The sequence below is a fragment of the Gekko japonicus genome, unplaced genomic scaffold, assembly GCF_001447785.1.
Source record: "Gekko japonicus isolate JY-2015 unplaced genomic scaffold, Gekko_japonicus_V1.1 scaffold562, whole genome shotgun sequence".
Lineage (NCBI taxonomy): Eukaryota > Metazoa > Chordata > Lepidosauria > Squamata > Gekkonidae > Gekko > Gekko japonicus.
Window position 1 is genome coordinate 209,015 of NW_015172569.1, and position 18,980 is coordinate 227,994.

General features: G+C 48.3%; 2 protein-coding genes across 5 annotated transcripts in view; one reads left to right on the forward strand and one right to left on the reverse strand.

Annotated features, from left to right (window-relative positions):
* The first annotated feature begins 196 nt into the window (after positions 1 to 196).
* On the forward strand, positions 197 to 9,154 carry NDUFB9 (NADH:ubiquinone oxidoreductase subunit B9). The gene is made up of 4 exons (XM_015421345.1): positions 197 to 347; positions 6,386 to 6,578; positions 7,687 to 7,800; positions 8,914 to 9,154. The coding sequence occupies exons 1-4, from the start codon at positions 262 to 264 to the stop codon at positions 9,043 to 9,045; spliced, it is 525 nt and encodes a 174-aa protein (XP_015276831.1). The 5' UTR covers positions 197 to 261; the 3' UTR covers positions 9,046 to 9,154.
* Positions 9,155 to 13,687: 4,533 nt separating this feature from the next.
* MTSS1 (metastasis suppressor 1) overlaps positions 13,688 to 18,980 on the reverse strand; it is a 201,520-nt gene continuing 196,227 nt past the window's right edge. For 2 of the 4 annotated variants that reach the window (XM_015421349.1, XM_015421348.1), the window contains one exon: positions 13,688 to 14,682. In XM_015421349.1, the coding sequence (XP_015276835.1) occupies positions 13,997 to 14,682 (686 nt within the window). In that variant the 3' untranslated portion in view covers positions 13,688 to 13,996. The remainder of the gene's footprint in view (positions 14,683 to 18,980) is intronic. The other 2 variants (XM_015421350.1, XM_015421351.1) reach the window with 2 other exon arrangements.

Sequence of the window (18,980 nt, forward strand, 5' to 3'; positions counted from 1 at the left end):
TTCCGGTTTAACACTGAAGCTGTTTCCTTATTGCCATACGCGGCGGTCGCTACAGAGATACTGAGGCCCAGAGCGGGCCCGTACCTCGCCCTCTCTCAATAGATTTCTGGTTTGCGCCGGAAGCTGCCTTGCATCTGTCTGAGCCGCCTCCCTAGTAGGCGGGAGTCATGGCCGACGTCCCTGCTGCTTCTCAATCCCGTCATCCCCCGCGCCGAAAGGAGCCGTCCTCTCTCCTGAGGGCGAAGCTGCGGCCCGGCCAAGATGGCGGCGTATTTGACCCACCAGCAGAAGGTGCTGCGGCTCTACAAGCGAGCGCTGCGGCACCTCGAGTCCTGGTGCATCTTTCGGTGAGAAAGAAGCGCGGGGCGGCCTTCGGCGCCTCCCTGGGATCCTTCGAGGCCGCTCGTTGCGCTCTCTCAAGGGAGGGGGGGGGTGAAGGGAAGGGGCGGTTACCATGGCGACGGGGTTCTTTAATAGTTCCCCCCACCCTTTTCCCCCCTCAGCATGACTACGAGGACACCGCAGAGGAGAGGCTTGGCTGGGTCTTGGCGTAGTGGTCACGCGAATTAGGACTCCCCGTGCTGCCGTCGACGGTTCCTCCTGGCCCTGGGTGACCTTGAGCCCGTCGCGCACTCTCCGCCTCACCCACCTCGCAGGGTTGTTGTGAGGACAAAATGGAGGAGAGGAGAACGATATAAACGGCTTTGGGTCTCCACTGGGGAGAAAGGCAGTGTGTGAATGGAGCCAATAAATAACCTCTGAGAACCCGGGGAGCGGTTAGAGGTTGTTGTTGTTGTTCAGTCGCACAGGGGCACACAGAATAAACATCAGATGCCTGAGAGCTGTAAGACAGGAACAAATATCACACACGCGTTTTTATTGCAAAACATGCATTTTTGTTTTTTTTATTAACATTAAAGTAGGCTGTGTGAAAGAGGCTCCTGAACTGCAGTTCTGCACCCCGGGGTTAGAGTGTCAGACGGCACACCTGGGGGCGTAGGTTCAGATTCCCCACTCTGCTTCGGAAACTGGCTGGAAGACCTTGGGCCATGTAAAACAGGAACAAATATCACACACACGTTTTATTGCAAAACATGCATCTTTGTGTTTTATTAACATTAAAGTAGGCTGTGTGAAAGATCCTGCCCCTGTGAACGGGCTCAGGGCGGCTCACAACAATAAATACAAACATATGTTTTCCTGAGTCCACTTCTTCAGGTGCTAGGAGTGGATGCGCTCATTGTGCACATATTTTATGCAGAGGGCGTGAAAAAGAAATCAAACGGACACCAGACCCCTTAAGAACATAAGAAGAGCCCTGCTGGATCGGCCAATAGTGCATCTAGCCCAGCATCCTGTCTCACACAGCGGCCAACCAGTTCCTCTGGAGGGCCAACAATAGGGCAGAGAGGCCGAGGCTTTCCCCTGATGTTGCCTCCTGACTCTGGGATTCAGAGGCTTAATGCCTCTGAACGTGGATTAGTCGCCATGGCTAGTATCCTCCTAACATAAAACATCTGCTTATTTATTTGTTTTTTTGTTCGACTTTTATCCCACCTCAGGGCGGCTCACAATATCAATAAAACCAATATACATAGAGCACGAACGATTAATATAAAACAGTTTAACTATAAATACAATAAATATCTATAAAAATGGCTCAGTATATATTATATCTAGACTTCTACCACAGTGTAATCACTACCATTTACATGCCTTAGCGTGTCGGCAAGGCTCAGCTGGCATAGCATCAGTCTCACTGATATGCCCGGCGGAAAAGCTCCGTCTTCACGGCCCTGCATAGCGAGGATCTGCTCATTGCACCTGAGGAAGTGGACTGTAGTCCATGACAAATTTATGCCTGGTGTACATTCTGTCAACAGCGCCTACCTCACAGGGTTGATGGGAGACTATAACAGGGAAGGAGACCCTTGTGTACTTCTTGGTGAAAGGGATGGTCACCCCACGAAGAAGGATGCTTTTGCACCTATTACGTTGCATGTTTGTAGGTTCAAGTGGGTAGCCGAGTTGGTCTGGAGCAGTAGAACAATGTTTGAGTCCAGTGGCACCTTTAAGAATAACAAGTTGGGTCCTAAAGGTGCCACCGGACTCTGTTGTTCTATTGTATGTTTGTGTGAATCCTCGTACGCTTGTTCTGAGTTTCGTCGTTGGGGATGACAGTCTTGGTAAATCCAGGTGTTAGATGGTTCATGTCGATGCGTTTAATGAATGCATGTAGGAATCTTCAGTATGTATAGTCTGTGTGCGTTGTGTAACACATAGAAAGGGATTGTGGTGTCTCCAGTCACTGGTCTTGTGAATAGCCATGGAGCATTTTGGGTAGCTACGTCACCACCTTTAGACCCATTGCTGACAGTTACTTTCTCCGTTTGCCAACAGAGGGGGCACTTCACACGTCTGACACAGTGAGCCCTAACCAAGGAAAGCTGATGCCGCAATAAAGTTGCCCCAAGGCTTTTTGTTGGTTTTTCCGTGAAGAAGAAGGTTGACCTAATTCCCTCTCCTCTCCCCTGTTCCCAAGAAAGTATAGAATCATATAGTTGGAAGGGACCTCCAGGACCATCTAGCCCAGCGGTTTCTCAACCTGTGGGTTGCGACCCCTTTGGGGGTCAAACGACCCTTTCACAGGGGTTGCCTAAGACCATCGGAAAACACAAATTGTTTTTGTGATTAATCACTATGCTTCAATTATGTTCAATTTGTAACAATGAAAATACATCCTGCATATCAGATATTTACATTACGATTCATAACAGTAGCAAAATTACAGTTATGAAGTAGCAACGAAAATAATTTTATGGTTGGGGGTCACCACAACATGAGGAACTGTATTAAAGGGTCGCGGCATTAGGAAGGTTGAGAACCACTGATCTAGCCCAACCCCCTGCACAATGCAGAAAATTCACAAATACCTCCCCCCACACACACACACCCAGTGAACGGCTATTCCATGCCCCGAAGGTGGCAAAAAACCTCCAGGATCTCTGGCCTGGAGGAAAATTGCTTCCTGACCCTAAAGTGGCGATCAGCATTTCCCTGGGCGTGCAAGAAAGGGCCAGGAGAACTAAGCACTGATGCAACCCTTCCTGCCTTCCCTTCTCATAATCTGCCTGAGTTCACAGAATCAGCATTGCTGTCAGATGGCCGTCTAGCCCCTGTTTAAACCCCCCCAAAGAAGGAAGTCGCTGAGAAGGCTGCCAGGAAAGGAAGGGTGTCTCATGTTGCTCCACACACAGGTTTGCCTCTTGCCCTGCTCTCTGGGTCGATCTGGAATCACTGCCTCATATTCCAGAGGGTCCCCAGCCTTTTTGAGCTTGCAGGTGTCTTTGGGATTCTGGCACAGCGAGGTGGGCGCAGCCGCAACATGCGTGTCACAAAATAACTGCCGTAGGAGGCAGAGCCAGCCACAGAATGGCTCCTGCAGCTTAATGTGGCATGTTAATACTTACGCTGTGCTTCTGTTTCTTCCTGGTGGTTCCAGACTTCTGATATCCTAATGCACTAGTTATTAAATGCTCCATTTTTTAAAATCTGCCTTGAGAGTCCATGCGAGAAAGGCAGACTATAAATTACGTAAATAAATTCAGTAAATGTCAGTGACACATAAAGATCCTTGTGCTGTGGTGGCAGCTGCTGCCAAAACGATGTTTTTAAAAAATCTGCACATCCAATCAAAAGACTGGCTGGGCAAAAGCCCTACGGCTGGCTCCTCCCACTTTCTAAGATCACTTTCAGGCACCAGGAAAACTGCTTGTGGGAGCCGTGGCACGCAAGGGCACCACGTTGGGGACCTCTGATGTTCTGTCACTCAAACGGCCATATGGCAACTGCCTCTGTTTCTGGAGGTGTCATTTTTGGAGGGGCCCCCCCTTTCCTGCAGAAAACTCCATTTCCCACTTTGTCTCTTGCCCGCGGGTTTGTTAGTACCAGCCCCCGTCTCTAAGATTCTTTAGTACTTCCTAAGGTGTGCTAGTGAGATAGGATTGGATGGGTTTAGTGACTAGTTAGAGCTCGGGATGTAGCCTAAAGGTTTCATGGAAGCTGAGGACAAGGGCTTTCCTGTCGTCGCACACTGGACGGTGACGGTCTGTCTTTGCCTCCATGGCGACTAATGTGTATCTTTAGCATGCTTCATGAGAAGGGCCTTGTGGAGGGACCAGTTGCCCCTCTCCCAGTTTTTGCCGGTAGTGGGATTTCTTGCCTGTGACTGCATAGCCAGTGTTACTAAGATTTTGTAAATATACACCCCACGTCATGTGTCACAGATTGTCAGTGTTAATGAGGAATCATTCTTGTCTTTCAAGTGATCACTGATACAGATAGCCCCTTGTTTTATTTGGCAAGGAGCAAGACTCCCCCCACCCCACCCCCTTTTGCTTATTGATCACCCTAGTGATTTTAAACTTTGCAAACTATAATTCAGGATGTTTAAACCGAAAATAATCCTTCAGGGCAGCAATTTGGAACCTGGCTGGAATGGTGTGCGCCAAAGCAGCTGTTACGAGGTTTCACGAAGGCCCTCTAGTGGGCATTCAGGAGAATAGTTCTGTTCTAATAGCATCATTTCTCACCTGCTTGTGGTGGTGGAGGGAAGTGCTGTTGGACGGCGGCCAACTTGTGACCCACCGTAGGGTTTTCAAGGCAGCAGGCAAGCAGATACGGCCAGCCGCTCCTTGTCTCTGTGGAGCAGCCGTGGACTGCCTTGGTGGCCTCCCGTCCTGGTCCTATCCGGGGCCTGCTTAGCCTGGGCCATCCAGCTCAGGGCCTCTCAGTGCCATGAGCAAAATCTGTTAAGCCATCTGGTTATTCTGTTCTTAACCCAGGGCACTTGATCTAGAGGGCGGTCTCGCCAGCTAGAGCTTGCAAGAGATATGGAGGTGCGACACTCTAGCTTGGCAGACGTGCTGCGGGTGCCTCCTTTCCTTCTGCCGCTCTCGAGGCAACATAAGAGAAGCCAATGTTGGATCAGGCCGGTGGCCCATCCATTCCAACCCTCTGTCACACAGTGGCCAAAAATACCAGGTGCCATCAGGAAGGTCCAGCAGTAGGGCCAGGACACCAGAAGCCCTCCCACTATTGCGCCCCAAGCACCAAGAGTACAGAGCATCACTTGCCCCAGCCTTAGAGTTCCTATCTATACCTTGTGGCTAATAGCCACTGATGGACCTCTGCTCCAACAAGGTTCCTTTCACGGTATAGAGTCTGGAAGCGGCTGGCTCAGTGTGCAGCTGATGGTGCTCTTCCAGATAGGAGGGAGAATGCTGGGCTTGGTTTGTATAGGAGCCTCTCTGCTGACTACAGCAGAGTGGGTGAGAGGAAGTGTGAACATGTTGCTTTTGCTACACAGCATGTGCTGAGATGTAAAAGCTGTTTTCCCATCTGGAGCTTGCAGCTTCCATTACACCAGAAGTGTAACAGGAAGTGCAGTTCGCTTTCCTTTCCTTGCTTTTTAAATAACAAGTGTATATGGTGGGAAACTGCCATGGACTTAAGAACAAAAGCCATGTTGGATCAAGCCAATGGCCCATCCAGTACAACACTCTGTGGCACACAGTGGCCAAAACCCAGGTGCCAATCAGAAGGGCCAGAATTCCAGAAGTCTCCCCCACTGTTTCTCCCCCCCAAGCACCAAGAATACAGAGCATCACTGCCTCAAACACAGTGTTCCCACTATACCTTGTGGCTAATAGCCACTCATGGACCTCTGCTCCATGTGTTTTTCCAGTCCCCTCTTGAAGCTGTCTATGCTTGTAGCTGCCACCACTTCTTGTAGCAAGGAATTCCACATGTTAATTACTTACAGAGGCATCTTCAGCTTCCTATATGGAGAAATGAATAAATCGAACCTTGGAAGGTTCTAAGATTATTGCATTATTATTAAACATCTGTGGCAAATGTATGCAGATGTAGCACGACCGGGTCCCCTGTCCCTGGTTAGAGGATCCAGGCACCTTGTGGGCCTTCATGTTTTCTGTCCCTCCTTCCCACTTGTATGGGAATGTTCCCCCTTGGAGGCACCCCTGGTTTATGTTATACTTAATACTAACCATGGTTAAGATTAACTTTGAAGTGGGGGGGGAAGAAATACATGAGACGGCTGGGGACTCCCAAAGTCTTAGCCATGGTTAGGAGCATTGATGTGTATCCTACCGCTCCGCTTCACTCAGGAGAGTTGGAAACCGGTTTCCAGCCTTCCTAAGGCAGAAGAGCCATTTCAGTTGGAGGAAGGCTTCAAACTTTGCTGAGCAGACAGTAGGATGCAGACCGTTATGTCAAAACCAGGCCTACATTGGGAAACCGTGGTTAAGTTCCAAGATGGTCCTGTTGAAGTCACTGAACAGTTGCTCTGTCTGTGGGTTCCCAGGGACAGGTACCGCTTCTTTGCCTGCTTGATGAGAGCACGTTTCGATGAGCACAAGGATGAGAAGGATATGGTGAAGGCGACCAAGCTGCTAATGGCCGCAGAACAGGAATTTTGGGAGAACCAGCATCCTCAGCCCTACATCTTCCCCGATTCTCCGGAAGGCACTTCTTATGAGAGATACGACACCTACAAGGTCAGTAGGTGACAAGGCACCTCATGAGCTGGCCACTGCCGCATTGCAGCTAAACAGCTTGCTTGGGATCACAGTTTGAATGGTTTAAAACTTAAGACCTCCAGCAGCCAGAAGGGGAAAAGAGATGGCTAGATGTTTTTAAAGGAGATAAGATGGAATGGGGAAGAGGAGTGGAAATACCCTGTGGTACGAGCAGTCTTGAGGCCTAACAAATAAGAGAGTTGGGATGAATTAATAGTTTAGAATGAAAAATGAGGAGAAAGAAAGGAGGACCGAACTGTAAAAGCACAAAAGAATTAATTACCTTACCTGCCTCCATCAGACTCCTAAAACAAAAAAATCGGAAGATAAAATGAAAATAAATAAATCCAGAGGGAGAAGAAGGTTGTGCCTATTGCTGGCATGGCTTTTGTCGTTACGAAGACTGGTTCGCTGCAGTGTGTATGAAGACGAGCAGAAGAGAAGCCTGCCATCAGGTTCCTTCCACTATAGTTCCTGTATTCCCTCCCCCTAATCTGATTTAAAAGGCACTTAGTTGAACCTCAAGTCTAAAATTGCCGGTGGTGGAAAGCACTGTCAAATTGCATCCAACTTATGGCGACCCCGTACGGTTTTCCAGGCATGAGACGTTCAGAGGTGGTTTCCCATTGCCTGCCTCTACATAGCAACACTGGACTTCCTTGGTGGTCACCAATATTTCCTCTAAGATGAGTGTGAGCTAGCTCACAGTTTATTAGCCTCCAGATCACACATTTTTTGTCCTAGCTCAGGAAGGATGGCTCCAGAGCAAACTAATTTATGCAGTAGCCAAATCGCTCGCTCACAACTTTAATGCCAGTAGCTCACAAAGTAGAATTTTTGCTCACAAGACTCCACAGCTTAGAGGGAGCACTGGTGGTCTGACTGCTTAGCTTCCCAGATCTAATGAGATCGGGCTTGCCTGAGCCATCTAGGTCAGAAAGTTGCTAAACCCATGCTCAGTAGGTCTATCAAAAGGAAGAAATGGAAGTCCTGTTAGAACTGTGCTTGCTTCATGCCCTCAAGAGGACCCAGGCATTCCCGTTTGTCAAGACTGTGTTAAATTCTTGCCTGGTTTACAATCTGGCAGGTACCTGAATGGGTCCTAGACTTCTGGCATCCTTCGGAGAAGGCGATGTACCCAGATTACTTTGCCAAGAGAGAGCAGTGGAAGAGGCTGCGGATGGAAAGCTGGGAGAAAGAGGTAGGTGCCGTAGTAGAGCTGGGCTCCCGTAGGGGATTCAAGCATGCTACTCAGGAGACCTTGGGTGGAGAACTCTTAAAGGAAGTAAGATACATGGATGTTGCTGTGTTCATAAGCGCTTTGTTTGCTTGGCTCCATGGTGCAGACTCCAGATAGCTCCATGGCCTTGAGGCCTAGAAGCTTTATTGCGTTCGTGAAAGTTCAGAGTCTCAAGACCTGTAAAAATCTGCACACGGTTCCATTTCCCCTCAGTCTGGATAGCTAGCTAAGCTGCCAGTCAGAAAAGCGAATCCCCTCACTGGCAGTCTTCAGGCAACAGCTGGACGGACACTTGTCAGGGATGGTTTAGGCTGATCGTGCAGGGGGTTGGACTAGAGGGCCTGCAAGGCCCCTTCCAGCTCTGTGATTTTGTGTTGGCTGGTCTGGGTTTCTGCCTCAGGGCTGAGCTTTAAGCGACCAGGAACTGTTTGGCTGATACGAGGTACAGAGCAAGTCATCCCCAGTGATGCTACCAAAGTCTGCAGTTTCTGAATGCGAACTGCAAACTCCTGCGATTGTTAATGCTGGGCTCCAGACCGAGGAGGAATGGCTCCCATTTTTGCCTTCCTGGCTAACCATCAAGCCAGAGAGTAGGAAGTTTTTTGCCACTTCCTACCCTCCCCGATGCCTGTGCTACTGCTGCAGCATCGTAGAGACTAGGGACTAAAGGAAAGCTGCATTTCTCAGGGTCTCTGTTGCCTGGAACTCTGCTGTAAGCTACATTCCAGATACCGGGGAGGAGAGAACTTCACCACTGCCAACAGTTTGGGGGCTTTCCAGAGGGATTGTAGGGAGGGATTCTGATCCCACAGCAGTCCCAAGGATCTCCTTCAGAGGTGTCTGAACTGATTTCTGAATTTAAGGAAATAGCTCTGCTAACTGGACCCAATTCTGAATGAACCCCCACCTCAGATATTTCCATAGCACAGGCAGTAACCATTAGTTAAGATAACAGCTATATAACAGTCACTGGAAGAAATAAGCAGCCCCCCCAGGTTTCCCTGCAGACTTGGGTGGTGGGGAGCCACATTGGGCAGTTCTGCGATTTCCCCCGGGATGTTTCTTTTTGTCTAGATCCAGCAGCTTCAGGAAGAAACCCCGCCAGATGGCCCTCTGACCGAAGCTCTGCCTCCGGCCCGCAAGCCAGGACACCTACCTCCTCTGTGGTGGAATTACGTAACTGCGCCCCGTGAACGTCCAATGTAAAAAATATCACTCTACACAGTTTTTGTGAACGGGGTTACACCCTTCAAGCAGGAACGAATGTTAGCATGCAGAACTACAGTAAATGCGCACAATAAAACGAAACCTCTTGGGTGCAAACTGGGGTCTGAGAAATCTGTCATGTCGCCTTCTGGCATTGCAGGCCAGCACCCCCATGGGGCAGAAGTTGTAAACAAAGGGTGGGGGTGGGCAGCAGTCAGTCTCCAAGAGAACCTGCTGGGGGGGGTGGGAGTGCTTGCTCTTTGCTCATGTACAAAGTGAGAGGAGGGGGCCATTCAGTTATACAATCCCCCACTTGTACCATACACCTTAACAAGTAGTGAGGCTTCCAGCTATGGCACAAACTGGAAGGGAAGGATGTGTTGAAAAACCAGTATGCCAGGAGCATTTACCACACTATGGAAACTGCGTGGATAGTGAGTTTGAGAGGGGCGCACAAAAGCACCCAGTGGTGCACTAGCTGCTACAATGAATGGTAACTGTATGAACTGTCTTTTAAGGCTTCTAGAGTATGTTGCAACATAACTGCACGTTTCCTCCCAAATTAGATTCCTGTTGAATGCAGTGTGAGTTAAGCATTAAGCCCAGAGTGGGGACAGATAAGCCCATTCAAGCAGCTGTTGCTTGAAGTTACTAGTATGTGCTGTTGTTCAGTTGCACAGTCGAGTCCGACTCTTCGCGACCCCATCACGCCAGGTCCTCCTGTCTTCCGCCGTGGTTCGGAGTTTGCTTAATTGCGTTGCCTTGGATTTGGACCGAGATCATTCTGTCTTTTTTGAGATCCTATCCAATTGTATCCTATCTTTTAAGGCTTCTAGAGTACGTTATTACATAACTGCAGTTTCCTCCCAAATTAGATTTCTGTTGAATGCAGTGTGAGTTAAGCATTAAGCCCACGGTGGGGACAGATAAGCCCATTCAAGCAGCTGTTGCTTGAAATTACTAGTATGGCCACTGTATATATATCTCACCCATGGTGTGCTGTGTATTCAGAGCAAGACCAGATAACACACATCACAAAAATGCTTCTGTGGTGTAACGGTGATCCACAACATGGTGCCAGCTGGTGGGGCTCCTGGTACCCTTTGCTACTGGGGAGAGTCAATCCTGGCTCTCTTCTTCCTCATTGGAGCAGCAGAACCCAGAACAACTACTGACTTCAGAGGGAGGAGGAGGCTTGGCTTGCCACTTCCCAACGTGTTCTGATTGGCCGCAGCCCTCCAATGGCATTCTCAAAAAGCCCACAAGCCGAACAAGACTGGGGACCTCCTCACTTAACTTGTCTCTGCCCACCCTGCCATGGAAGCTTGTTGGGTGACCTCTGGCCAGCCTCCCCCTCAGCCTTCCCGGGTTGGTTGTGAAGAGTACAATGTAAGAGGCTTCAAGACTCCATTGGGGGAAACAGTGGGGTAGAAATGAAGTAAAATAAAAACCAGCACCAGTATCTTCACAGGTCGAAATTTTAAAGGTTGCCCACACCTGCACTAGGTAGAGTCCATGGAAATTTGAGCAGTTATCTAGTTGGGGGTGGGAGAAGGCCATAAATAGCTTCAATCTATTCAATCCATAAATAGCTTCAACCTTTTTGAGCCTGCAGGCACATTTGGGCTTCCGACACAGCGTGGTGGTTGCAGTGTTCCCTCTAAGCTGAGTTATTGTGAGCTGGCTCAGTTTTTTAGCCTCCGGCTCACAGCTTTGATGCTAGTAGCACACAAAGTAGTTTTTGCTCACAAGACTCCACAGCTTAGAGGGAGCACTGGTAGATCCAGAGGAGTTAGCTGTGTTAGTCTGTTGCCGCAAATAGTAAAAAAGCCCAGTAACACCTTTAAGACTAACAAAAGTGTGGTGGGTGCAGCCCCAAAATGGTTTCTGCAGAAGGTGGAGCCAGCCACAAAGCAGCTACCATGGCTTACCTTCAGACACACGGTCAAGATCCTTGTGCTGTGGTGGAAGCAGCCGCCAGAGGGATGTTCTTAAACATTTTCACAGACAATCAGAAGCCTTGCTGCGAAAAGCCCCACCTACTTTATAAAAACCCTTGATTGGGCGTCCGCAGGCACCCCGTGTTCTAGGCTCTCTAAGAAAACATCCAGGCTACGGAGGGGGGGGTGGGGCTTCTTCAACCACAAAGAAGGTTGGGTAGAACATTATTGGCGGTTCAACATTGTGAAGAAGAACGCTGCATCATGTTTCTTTTCCGATCGTGGCGTTTAAAGGGGCAGCAGGGGAGAAAGATGACGACTCCGGAGAGGTTTATCAGCAGGTCTTTATTTATAATAGAGGCTGAAGCAATCATTACAATGTAGAAGGGCAACACAGTTAACAGCAATTCTTTTTTTTTAATAGCAGTTCAGAACAAAAACGGTGCATGTGGGGAGAGGTCAACTCTCAGTACGAACTAGCAACTAAAGCACAATAACTTACCATTAGAAACATTTTTTTTTTTAATGGTGACACTGCTTTTACAATAAGCAAGGAACACAAAAGGGGGAAAAAGGAACTATTTAATGTGGTTTGTCACGTTCTAATGTTGGATTTTGGCAACAGTTCAATAATAAAAAATGTAACCAAGAGTAATTCTAGTGTGTAAAAGAACTAAAGAGAGAAGCAGTGCTTCGGGGGCACAGCTGCTTCCCAAAGGTTTTCGTCCCCGTCCCCTTAGACACACTCTTCAGAGGTGCAACCAATCAGGAATGTCTCCTGCAGAAAACCCTCCTTCAACGAATGGGAGAGGCAGGAATATAGCAGAGCCCTTGTGAAACACCCCGGTTCTTCGTTCGAAAATGAAACCTGCCAGGAAATCCTCTGGGTGGACCGCATTCTTGGTCCGGCAAGACTTCATTTCTTAAAAAGAGTTGTTTGTCGACGGCAATGGGGGATTTTGAAGCATCATTTGCAGAACGCATCAGCTAGTTTCACCAGCTGGCGGGGCTTCTACCGCAGGCACCGTTGTTTAGAAGGAAAAGTTGTTTTTGCAAAGGAGAGAGCGCATCAGTTTTTTTTTTTTTTAAGGATCATGCTTGGTCGTTTGCTTCTGAAGCCATAACATTAAAAAAAAAAAGAGGAGGTGTTACGCAACACAGCAGTGTAAATGTATATAGAACACGGTGACTATACAGTTTTACAATACATCTCAACATCCAATGCAGTTATGTAGTTTTAAAGCATAAGAGGTTATGTAGGCAAGATGGCAGCCGACTGGAAAGCTCCAGAGAGCGGAGGAGCATGTTGTGCGCGGATGTATGACCCAGCTCCTTCCACGACAGGTGGGCGCATTTTTTTTGCAACCACAAATACACAGGTCTGTCGTCTTCTTATCCCGCTTGCATTACTCATAGAGAGATAAGGCAGAAGGTATCCATACAGATTGCAGGATATATATATTTTTTTGAAACGTCATTTTTAAAAAACCCACAAAACCAGAACAACCTGTGTTGTCCGAGCTGTGCACATTTCTACCGACCCTGTGAAATGAGTATGTCACAGCCATAATTTTTTTTCATTTTAAGAAAAGAAAGCCCCCCCCCCCCAATCTATAAATTTGTCTATTAACAGCTTCCCCAAAATACAGTGTGGAGAAGAATAAAAAAAAAAATAGTGGTCATTCTCCCCTTTCCCTTGTAATAAATAAAACCAAAATTCTGTTTCCTCCCTTCCCCCAATCCCCTTCCCCAGATATCTTATTATTTAATTAGAAGGCCAATCCAAAATGCTATGGGGGAGCCCCCCCGGAAACGTGCTGCTAGTTTTACTGGAATTCCCAGCTGGTCGCCGGTCTGATTTATCAGCAGTTTTTCTCAATATTATTCTGGGGCTTTTTTCAGTTTGTTAGTTGAGCCGCCCAGCCTGCTGGGCATTGCCAGTAAAAGGTAAAAAGCTACAGAGTAGAGAACCAAAGTTTCTGCTGCTGTAGACTGTTTAACAAAGAAACAGAAAACGAGTGGGGAAAAGAGTCCAGATGGTCATGCTTTAAATGTTCTTTGTGCAGTCCTGAAGAAAATGAATACAAAACAAAAGAATCCAAAGAAACAGTTCCACAGACACTCTTCTTGGGCACGCACTCCGAACGCAGCCCCCTTAGATATTTCTACGGGCCAGTGCAGAAAAGTTCCTAGTGGCTAGCACCCAAGTGTCTTTAAACATCCTACGGAAACAACACTGCAATCCAATATGGCTTATTCAGACGCACTTACCATGAAGCTACGGCTAGGCTACTTCTTGTGCAACAGTAAGTTCCCTCCCCCTTTGTCTAACCCCATCACCCTCTCTAACCGCTCTGAGGCTGTCGCTCTTCCACTATATATTGCTTTAATCAACCAGCTGCTGTTTCCTGCTTTTGAGATTTACAAGTATTTGCTTGTACTTCTGTGAGGACCTGCTCTTCACCCAGGCCACTGTAAGTTAAAACTAAAAAAAAATCCCCTTGCTTTTGTAACAAGGTGCTCTACAAAAAGCTTGTGAGAATGAAAACACATTGCGACCTCCTATCGACGTCCTCCCTCCCCTCCCCCCCCGTCCCAGCTGAAATATTTAAGCTACTTAAACGTTTATTGTATTCTTCTTCCTTCTACGCATGTAAAACTTTTACAAAGAGTTATATAAAAAAGTGAAATGGGGATTTGGCACCTTCAGGGGAAAAAAATTAAAAGGAAAACTCAGATTTTTTTTAAAAAAAAATTGCGCAGAAAAATAATCAGCAGTATTTACAAAAAAAAAAAGTCAGGAAGAGGTTGCGCCTTAAGCATTTTAAGTTTGCAAATCCCTTCTCCTCCTCCACCCTCCCTGGCCCCGAATTTTTAAGGAGAGCTTTTCCAGCTATCTGTTAACTGAGCATCCTATAAAAACTTGATTGTACAGTGGAATGGATAGAGAGACCATTTCATCAGATAGTTCAGTCTCTGTTGCGTTGGAAACTCTGGCAGTGGTCCAGCATCTAGGAAATTCGGGGGGCTGAACGATCGTTCGTGGTGGTCTTCTTCAGCTTAACGCCCCGCCGAATGGCATTCAGCATGTCTTCACCTTGGGGAGGCTCCCCGGGGCTCTGGCCTGCTGACTGAGGGGCCGGCTGGCACGGGGGAGCAGTGAGACTTGGGCTCTCCCTTTCACTTTCTTCTCCCTCGCTTTCGGCGGCTGGTTGTCTCTGCTCCTCAATGGTGCTCGGCTTCTGGCTTGTGGGTGGAGGGTTGATGGAGGCCTGGCCGCTCCAAGAGGAGGACATCCCTGCGACCCTGTGCTTGCCCTCTCCTGCCTCCGGGCTTTGTTCAGGGCTTTCTTCTGCGCTGCTTGGCACACTTGGCAGCCCTCCTGGGATGTCCGGCACCGTCGGGGTTTTGACAGGAATCACGGGTGTCTTGATTGGGATGGGCCCCGCACCTATGGTCCCGCGTCTGACGGCCGGTTTGGTGGAAGGGGTCCGTCTGATGGTTGCGACGCCAGGTGTAACAATCACGGGCCCCAATGTGGTCGGGAGGCCGGCAGTTGAAGCAGGACGCTTGGCATGGAACATTCGGCGGTACGACTGGCTGATGTCACTGTTTCTTGGGATCGTTGACGACTTGTCGAATTCTTGCTGCTCAGTCTCTTGGTCACCGCTGACAGAGAAGTAATCATAGTCTGACACTGGGGAGAGAAGGGAAAAAAGGTAACTGACGTCATCAAGCCAAGCCGAGTGAATGCCGTCTGGAACACGTCTAAGTCTACAGCTGAACAAAAACCCCGTCGGCTGCAAACGTGTGCGACGTAAAAAGATTTATATGTTGTCCTCCCTTACCCCCCTACGAATCATTTGTTAGTCCCTTGTTAATATGTGTTTACGCAAATCGCTCAGAGCCAGCAGCTCTGCAGGATTGAGCAATTAATAAATCGAAAGATATTATTATCATCATCATCATCATCATCATTATTATTATAAATCAGGCACCCGCTGTAAACAAGGCTTCGAGTCCAGTCTTCAGAGACCAACAGGATTTGGGGGGTATGACCTTTTTGGAGCCAAAGCTCCGTTAGAATCTAGCTGTTCTATTGCAGACCAATACGGCTACCCTCTGAAAACTGTTGGGATGGGTTGTTATGGTAAAATTCAGGGGTGGCCAAACTTGCTCAGCATAAGAGCCACATAGAATAAATGTCAGATGTTTGAGAGCCACAAAACATGAACAAATATTATACGCACATTTCTATTTAAAAATATGCAAATTTGCTTTTTATTAACATGAAATAAGACCGCCAAAAATAAAAACAAAAGGGGTAAAAACAGATATTGTTAATATTTGTTTGTTTGTTAATGATATTTATTTGTCTGAGAAGAGGAAGAGGAGGAAGAGATTGGATTTATACCCCACCCTTCACTCGGAGTCTCAGAGCGGCTTCCCCTCCCCACAACAGACCCCCTGCGAGGTAGGTGGGGCTGAGAGAGCTCTCTCTCAAACGGCTCTCGAGAACAGCTCTGAAAGAACTTGTGACTGACCCAAGGTCATACCAACAGCTGCAAGTGGAGGAGTGGGGAATCAAACCCAGTTTTCCCAGATTAGAGTCTGCACACTTAACCCCTACACCAAACTGGCTGGAAAGAATGAAAGAGTGGTGGGGAGACAGAGAAAGAGAGAGAGCAAACAGGAGGGAGAGAAGAAAAGTATGCCCCTGCATCCCCAGCTGCCCTGCCGGGAGTCGCACAATATGTGTGAAAGAGACACATTTGGCTCCCGAGCCGCAGTTTAGCTACCCCTGGTATAATTCTTATGTCTGCAGAAAAACGAGAACTAAAACCAAGTCCTGTGTAGGATTTTAGGTTATATACTCAGGTTATATACTGAGATGAGCAAAGCATGTAATCATCCTGGGCGGGGGGGGGGGGGGGGGCGAACCGGATAGTGTCGCACCTGACAACTCTCAGCCCAGAGAGCTATAGGGTTGCCAGCCTCCAGGTGGGGCCTGGGGATCTCCCGCTTTTACAACTGATCTCCAACTGACAGAGATCAGCTCCCCTGGAGAAAATGGCTGCTTTGAAGGGTGGACTCTGTGGGATTGTACCATGCTGAGGCCCCTCCCCTCTCCAAACCCCACCCTCTCCCGGATCCACCCCCAAAGTCTCCAGGTATTTCCCAACGCAGACCTGGCAACCCTAGAGAGCTATCATGGAAAATTTCCTCTGGTCTGACACCCCGTAATTCCCCTCTGCATTATAGGTCCCATTTGCAAATTACTACATGATCCTGGGGAAACAGTTTATTGCCCACATGCTCCCTGAGCACCAAAGAAATTGGCAGGAAATTTGAATAAGCCAAGAGCAACTCCCTAATTTCAGGACACCCCCCTTTCCGTTAAAAAAAAATACTGTGATCAGAGCAGCAAAAAATTCGGTAGTTCAAAGAGAAAAGTGATCACAGATGTCCGCAAGACTCTGCTTGGCCAAGTCTTGTCAGGAAGAGGGGGACACTGATCGAGCGCTCCATGGAAAAACACGGTCAGTCGCCATGCTTCTTCAAGCACGTGAGTGATCCTGGGCTAAGAAAAGGGTGGGTGGAAATCGGCAAAAGCGTTCCAGTCTCTCAATATATTGCACTGCGCTCTTGAAAATCGTAATAAATTAAACTGCAACCAGTGGGGAAAAGTTTTTTTTCTGAAGCAAAATCCTTGCTTTTTAATCTTGTCTTCATCAGCCCAAGTTCAGAGTTATGTCAGTTCTTACACAGACCCTCTCCTCCCATTTGGTTGTGCAAATCGCCAAGTCCTATCCCCAAAGCGCTCCTTGGTGCTTTTTGTAACTCCACTTCTGCGCTTTCATGATCTGGGCCATCAACGAGCAAGCCTTTTCCACTCCTTGGCCATGTGCTCCTCTAGATGCCATGCTATAGGGGAAAGTGACCTGTCTCTATGGGGGAGACACCTGAAATCTTTCGAGCCATCAGGTAACGAGAAACTGCTTTTATTTAAAAGAAAAACCCTCTGTATTTTTCAGCCTCAAGATTTCCTCATTAGTTTATTTGTGTGTACAGAAAGAATATGCCATCCCCTAGAGAGTAGAAGTATCTGAATAGTTTGCACCAGGCCAGCCGATCATTCTGCTGCACCTAGTCTCTGTGCATGTGGAAGATAAAATTCCACCTGCCCGGCTATAGTTGATAGGGTGTGCATGAAGCAGGCTTGTGAAGGAAAATAATCCAGAGTCTCTCACAGAAACAAAATTGAAGAAAAATGTTTTTATTCTACTGTAGGGCACTTGGCTCCAAAGGTCTGGGCTGGATGCATAACAGGGGGACCATGGTTAATTCATAAATAAATGGTGGTGGGGCTCACAGAAGCTACGAATTCCTGTCCTTGAACCTACAAGCCTTTCCCCTTTATGAGGTGAACAGATTTAAGGGGCCAAAGACGACTGCCTGTCCACGGTTTCTGTTCAACTACTCACAATGCTGACAGAAGGTCAGACCAGAACCAACGGGTTGAAATTAAATCGGAAGAGTCTTTGGCTAAACATTAGGAAGAACTCCCTGACAGTTTGAGCGGTTCCTCAGTGGAACAGGCTCCCTCGGGAGGTGGTACGCTCTCCTTTGGAGGTTTTCAAACAGAGGCTAGGTGGCCATCGGACAGCGATGCTGATTGTGTGAACTTAGGCAGATCATGAGAGGGAGGGCAGAAAGGGTTGCCTCAGTGCTTAGTTCTCGTGGCCCTTTCTTACAAGCCCAGGGAAATGCTGATCGCCACTCCGGGGTCAGGAAGCAACTTTTCTCCAGGCCAGTTTGGCTGGAGATCCTGGAGGCTTTTTGTCATCTTCTGGGCATGGAACAGCGGTCAATGGGGGTGTGGGAGGGGAAGTATTTGTGCATTTCCTGCATTGTGCAGGGGGTTGGACTAGCTGACCCTGGAGGTCCCTCCCGATTCTATGATTAGGAGCTGAAAAACCAATCACAAGCTCGGTGCTTTATTAATCTTACAAATATTACTCCATTGTTTGTGACAGCATTGCACTTGCAATTAGCTTTGCCATGGCCTGCCCTTCAACCCCACTGCTTTTCCAAGATGCTCTTCATTCCCACACAGAGGCAGCATCTGGGCTTTGCAAAAGCCAGGACGCTTATTACAGCCAGTGCGACGTAGTGTGTCAGCCTGGGATCTGGTATATCCAGGTTCAAATCCCCCCCCTGTCACGGAACGGCTGTGGCTCAGTGGGAGAGCCTCTGCTTTGCATGCAGAAGGTCCCAGGTTCAACCCCTGGGATCTCCAGTTAAAAAGGACATGGTAATAGGTAATGTGAAAGACCTCAGCCTGAGACCCTGGAGAGCCGCTGCCAGTCTGAGTAGAGAATACTGACTTCTTCACCCAAAGAGTGATTAACACATGGAATTCACTGCCACAGGAGGCGGTGGTGGCTACAAGCATGGACGGCTTCAAAAGGGAATTGGATAGGCTTATGGAGCAGAGGTCCATCAGTGGCTATTAGCCACAAGGTATAGATAGGGACTCTGGGGCAAGTGATGCTCTGTCATCTTGGTGCTTGGGGGGGGTCAACAGTGGGAGGGCTTCTAATGTCCCGGCCCCAGTGGTGGACCTCCTGATGGCACTGGTATTTCTGGCCACTGTGTGATACAGAGTGTTGGACTGGATGGGCCTTTGGCCTGATCCAACATTGACATCTCTTATGTTCTTATGACCCAGATAGACCAGGTCTGACATGGTCTAAAGGCAGCTTCTGGTGGGTGTTCATGGAAGCTAGGTGGGTTACCGTGGGCCATGCACACCCAGCCTCACCTACCTCACAGGGTCGTTGTGAGGACAGAATGGAGGGGAGGGGAACGATGTGGACTGCTCTGTGTCGCCACTTGAGGGAAAAGGCGGGGGGCAAAATGAAGGAAGCCAAACTGCAACATGCAGGAAGGCTTCAGAAGAATGGCCCAGACTATAGTTCAGTACATCTCTTT

What these genes read in the sequence shown, in the direction of transcription:
- NDUFB9 (XM_015421345.1), top strand. Translation starts at nt 262, where the DNA reads ATGGCGGCGTATTTGACCCACCAGCAGAAGGTGCTGCGGCTCTACAAG. An exon ending in GAGTCCTGGTGCATCTTTCG is followed by an intron (nt 348 to 6,385) that starts GTGAGAAAGAAG and finishes GTGGGTTCCCAG; the next exon opens with GGACAGGTACCGCTTCTTTG. An exon ending in TGGAAAGCTGGGAGAAAGAG is followed by an intron (nt 7,801 to 8,913) that starts GTAGGTGCCGTA and finishes CTTTTTGTCTAG; the next exon opens with ATCCAGCAGCTTCAGGAAGA.